General features: G+C 46.1%; 1 protein-coding gene across 1 annotated transcript; it reads right to left on the reverse strand.

The window, feature by feature from the left end:
• Positions 1–545: 545 nt before the first annotated feature.
• LOC123395235 (ruBisCO large subunit-binding protein subunit alpha) lies at positions 546–4145 on the reverse strand. The gene is made up of 8 exons (XM_045090194.1): positions 3909–4145; positions 3617–3800; positions 2929–3050; positions 2598–2805; positions 2333–2478; positions 1914–2220; positions 1185–1636; positions 546–1026 (listed from the first exon to the last, which is right to left on the reverse strand). Exons 1-8 carry the CDS (start codon positions 3963–3965, stop codon positions 739–741), a joined length of 1764 nt encoding a protein of 587 aa, XP_044946129.1. The 5' UTR covers positions 3966–4145; the 3' UTR covers positions 546–738.
• Positions 4146–4456: the final 311 nt, after the last annotated feature.

The following is a 4456-nucleotide window of genomic DNA, read 5'->3' on the forward strand; positions in this document are numbered from 1 at the left end:
TTCAAACACTTGTCGTGTAATTGACTCGATCTTGAACGACTCGTTTAAATGGCAAGTAAGGGTACGCCATTCCAATATTTTCGGCTTGGGTATCTCTTCCAATATTCTGAACATTGTATAATGTTAAATGAATAATAATTTGGATTATCTCGCAATTAGAATTCTTAGTCCAAATGAAAAGTAACAAGTAGAAAACCAAACTAGCATTTGAAGATAAAGAAAGTGTAGGGAACAGAACTTAGTTCATAAAAACGTTGGAAACAGGACTAACATCTGATGAATATTTCGATAAAAACTGTGAAGCTGGAGTCCTCATAGAAACTGTGAAGCGGTATAGCTTAAGCAGAAATAACAAGGTTGTGTAGCTGGAGTCCTTAGAGCAATTCCAATAGCTCCAATACCCTAAAAAGACATCGTTCACCGGAAGTTGAGACAAAAAATGTATTCTGCAAGCATGATAGTATTTATGAAAGTGCTCAGGCTTTCATTCGCCCTAGGGCGAACATCCAAGATCAAACAATTAGTTAAAATAAAATTCAGGGACATCCTCAACTTCACTAATTTATTACTCTTCTTAAACTCAGCTAGGCAAAACAGTTCTCAACATGGTATTCGCACGGTACCAAATAGACAATAGAGCAGGTCATCATTATCCATTACACATACCATGATTCCTTGAGGTACCCACGGTTCTCTCCCTTGGCAAAATCATCACCACACGCCCTTAGAATTGCGCTTCTACATCATGCCCTGGGGCATCCCGGCTGGTGCGGGGGCCTTCTTGCTCGGCTTCTCCACGACGATCGCCTGGGTGGTCAGGACCATTCCGGCCACGGACGCCGCGTTCTGCAGGGCACACCTCGTCACCTTCGCAGGGTCGATGACGCCAGCCTCAACCAGGTTCTCGTGCTTGTCGGTCATCGCGTTGTAGCCAAACTCCCACTCACTGTCCTTGATTTTCTCCACAATCACCTCCCCTTCAACTCCAGCGTTGTGCGCGATCAACGATGCGGGTGCCACTAGAGCCTGCACACCAATGTAGTATCATCGGTTAGGTAAAAAAAAACAGTAAATGCTCAAGCTCCAAACTTGTGAATGCTGCTGGATGAAAACTAAATGGGAAAGTTAAACTCTTGCATGAATAATATAATCAACAGTGTTGTTGTCTTCGTTTGGTGCAATACCTTCTGAATGATATCAGCACCGAGTCGCTCCTCGGGGTCATCCAGCTTCTCCTTGATGGCTGGTACGAACGTTGACAGGTGAACATAGGCCGCACCACCTCCAGGTACTATACCTTCCTCAATGGCGGCGAAAGTCGCATTCTTGGCATCCTCTATGCGGAGCTTTCGGTCCTCAAGCTCCGTCTCAGTTGCAGCTCCAACCTTGATGACAGCAACTCCGCCAGATAGCTTTGCTATTCTCTCTGCCAGCTTCTCAGAATCATATGTCGAATCTGTCTGAGAAAGCTCTCTCTTCAGTTGTGCAACTCTAGCCTGGATCTCATCCTTGGTGGCAACATCAGCTATTATGGTTGTGGATGACCCGGAGATTGTCACCTTCCTGGCTATGCCAAGCTGTTCCACTGTTGTCTGCTCGATCAGTTGGCCAAGATCTTTGGCTTGAAATTCAGCACCTGATAAAACAGAGAAGGATAAATTCAGCACCATATTCTATCTAGTACTCAAAATACTATAGCTTCCATATTCTATCTAGTACAATAAATAATGTGTATACCCAAGAGGCCAAGATTATGTTGCAGTCAAACGTAAGAGATAGGAAAAACAGGTGGGAAATATTGTAGCAATAGCAAGATAAAGTAATTGACTGAGAAAAAAAAGTTTTTGGCCTACAAAGATGAGCATCATGAGAACAAGAACGAAGCCAATCAGCCTAGCAGAAACTAGTCTCACCTGTAACAATGGCAATGTCCTGAAGGAGAGCCTTGCGCCTTTCACCAAAACCAGGAGCCTTAATCGCAGCTACATTCAGAATTCCTCTAAGCTTGTTGACAACCAGAGTTGCCAAAGCCTCACCAGATACATCCTCCGCAATTATGAGAAGTGGTGCTCTCAACTGCGTAGTTTGCTCCAACAAAGGAAGGATTTCTTTAATTGAGGAAATCTTCTGATCAGTGACAAGAACTCGAGCATTTTCAAACTCAACAACTGATTTCTCAGAGTTTGTGACAAACTGCGGAGAGATATACCCTCTATCAATCTGTACAATTGGGTGAAAACAAGTTACCACTTCAGCATCACAAAAAAGTGATGTAAACATTGAACCACAGAACAGAATAAGCAAGATAACAGTGCTTAGCTCGGGTGCTTACCTCCATTCCTTCTTCAACTTCAACTGTGGTCTCAAACGACGATGATGACTCGATCGAGAGGACACCATCAGGGCCAACTTTGTTAATAGCCTCCGCGATCATGGTCCCAATAAAGTCATCGTTTCCAGCAGATATGGCAGCAATAGCTGAAACAGAAGAGCAAAGCGTTTTACAATATATTCCTTCCTTGTACAGAGAGCAAGCTATGAGGGTCACTTTAGATGAAAAGCATCGAAATCATCATCATTATAAAGCCATGTCTCACCTTTAATGTCCCCACTGCCCTTCACAGGCCTCGACTTCTTCTCGAGTTCCTCAACTAAACTCTGCACAGTCTTATCTATGCCCTTCTTAATTGATACTGGATTTGCCCCTGAGGTGACACTCAGCAATCCAAGTTTAATGATCTCACGAGCGAGAACAGATGCTGTCGTGGTCCCATCACCAGCCGAGTCGTTTGTCTTGCTAGCAACCTTGCATTTGACAGAGAATAATATGTGTGGTAAGGAAACGAGTGATAATTATTTTTTCTCATCCAGAAAACACATATTCGTCTTGATTTGTGCATGAGAGAGAGAACAAGAACATATGCTTACTTCACGAATTAGAGCAGCACCAGCATTCTCCATGGGATCAGCAAGCTCAATAGCCCTGGCGATTGTAACTCCGTCGTTAACCACTTTGGGGCTGCCAAACTCATCCAAAACAACATTCCTTCCTGCAAAAAAACCAAGCAATAATGAGAGGCCAGGGGAAGAAACAGCCAGCCTTGTACAAGCAGAGGAAAAAACACACGCAGATATACATATGTACCAATTGACCAGAAATTCCGAAAGGAAGGCACACTAAAATAACACATGAGAACCTATAAAGTCATCTAAAATCGCCAGTTTGTGGTTGAATGTGATAGGCCCAAAGCATACACTTGACATCATAAATCTTAAAACTTCAAATTTGTACCTACACCAAACCTCTAAAGCAGTGGAAGCATACATTCACCCGTTGTATATAAAATCCTAAATCTTGAAATTTGTACCTCAACTAAGTCACAAATAAAACATCCTACTGACCACAAATCAGATTGAGGGGCCATGAGGCTGCATATCTCTCAAGTACTACCACTACTAATCATTAGATATAGATATTGGATAACCAAAATATACTGCCAAGTTTCCGCATCATCCAAAGCCAGATTCGTGGGGCACTAGAGACAAGAGCCGACAGTGACATGAGACTTGGACCAAGGGAAGTGGGGGGTCATGCAGGGGAGATGGCGGGCGCAACCTCTGGGGCCGAGGGTGACGCCGACGGCGGCGGCGAGCTTCTCGACGCCGGCCTGGAGAGCGGAGCGCGAGGCCTGGTCGAAGGCGATGTCCTTGGCGGAGGCGCGCACCACAGACCGCGTCCGGCGCCCCGGTAGGGGCCTGGCGGCCGACGACGGCCTGCCCCTGGTTGACCTCCCGTCCCTCTTCCGGCGCCAACCAAGATGAGAAAAAAGGGGTCAGCTTTAGGCGAAAAAAAGACGGCCGCCGGCGGAGGGATGCAGAGATCGGGGTCTGCGTGCGTGCGTGCGTACCTGGAGGGCGGCGGAGCCCCGGAGGAGGGCGGAGCCGGTGGTGGGGATGGTCGCCATGGATGGGGTGGGGTCTAGCTAGCTAGGGCTTTTCTGGTTGGGAGGAGGAGAGGAGAGGAGAGGGGAGGAGAGGCGGCTGCGACGAAGGTGGGCGGAGGAACAGAGGAGGAGGAGAAGGGGAACCTTGTTGAGGGTTTGTGAAGATTCTAGAACGTTGGAGCCACCCACCCCCCGTCCATGCGTCATGTGTGCCGGCTGATCCAACTAGTAGTAGTACAAAACAACAAACATAGTACCCCCCAAAAAAAAACACCCCTCTCCTCCCCTTACACAAAATTTGAATTCTTTGAAATAGTCTCGAGCCCCGCTTTATAAATAAAATATAGATTAAAGTACATGGAAGCTGCTACGTGTCGGTCGGCCGGATCTTTTTGAAAGATGCACCGTCTGACGAGTCGTACGATTTCACATGGTCTAGGGGTTGAACGTCTTTTTCTTTTTTTCAACACATATTTTGTTGCGAAAACATTTGCAACCGAAGTTTTGTTGCG

Source organism: Hordeum vulgare, chromosome 5H, assembly GCF_904849725.1.
Source record: "Hordeum vulgare subsp. vulgare chromosome 5H, MorexV3_pseudomolecules_assembly, whole genome shotgun sequence".
Lineage (NCBI taxonomy): Eukaryota > Viridiplantae > Streptophyta > Magnoliopsida > Poales > Poaceae > Hordeum > Hordeum vulgare.

What these genes read in the sequence shown, in the direction of transcription:
- LOC123395235 (XM_045090194.1), bottom strand. Translation starts at nt 3,965, where the DNA reads ATGGCGACCATCCCCACCACCGGCTCCGCCCTCCTCCGGGGCTCCGCC. An exon ending in GGGGCTCCGCCGCCCTCCAG is followed by an intron (nt 3,801 to 3,908) that starts GTACGCACGCAC and finishes TGGCGCCGGAAG; the next exon opens with AGGGACGGGAGGTCAACCAG. An exon ending in GGACATTGCCATTGTTACAG is followed by an intron (nt 1,637 to 1,913) that starts GTGAGACTAGTT and finishes CTGTTTTATCAG; the next exon opens with GTGCTGAATTTCAAGCCAAA.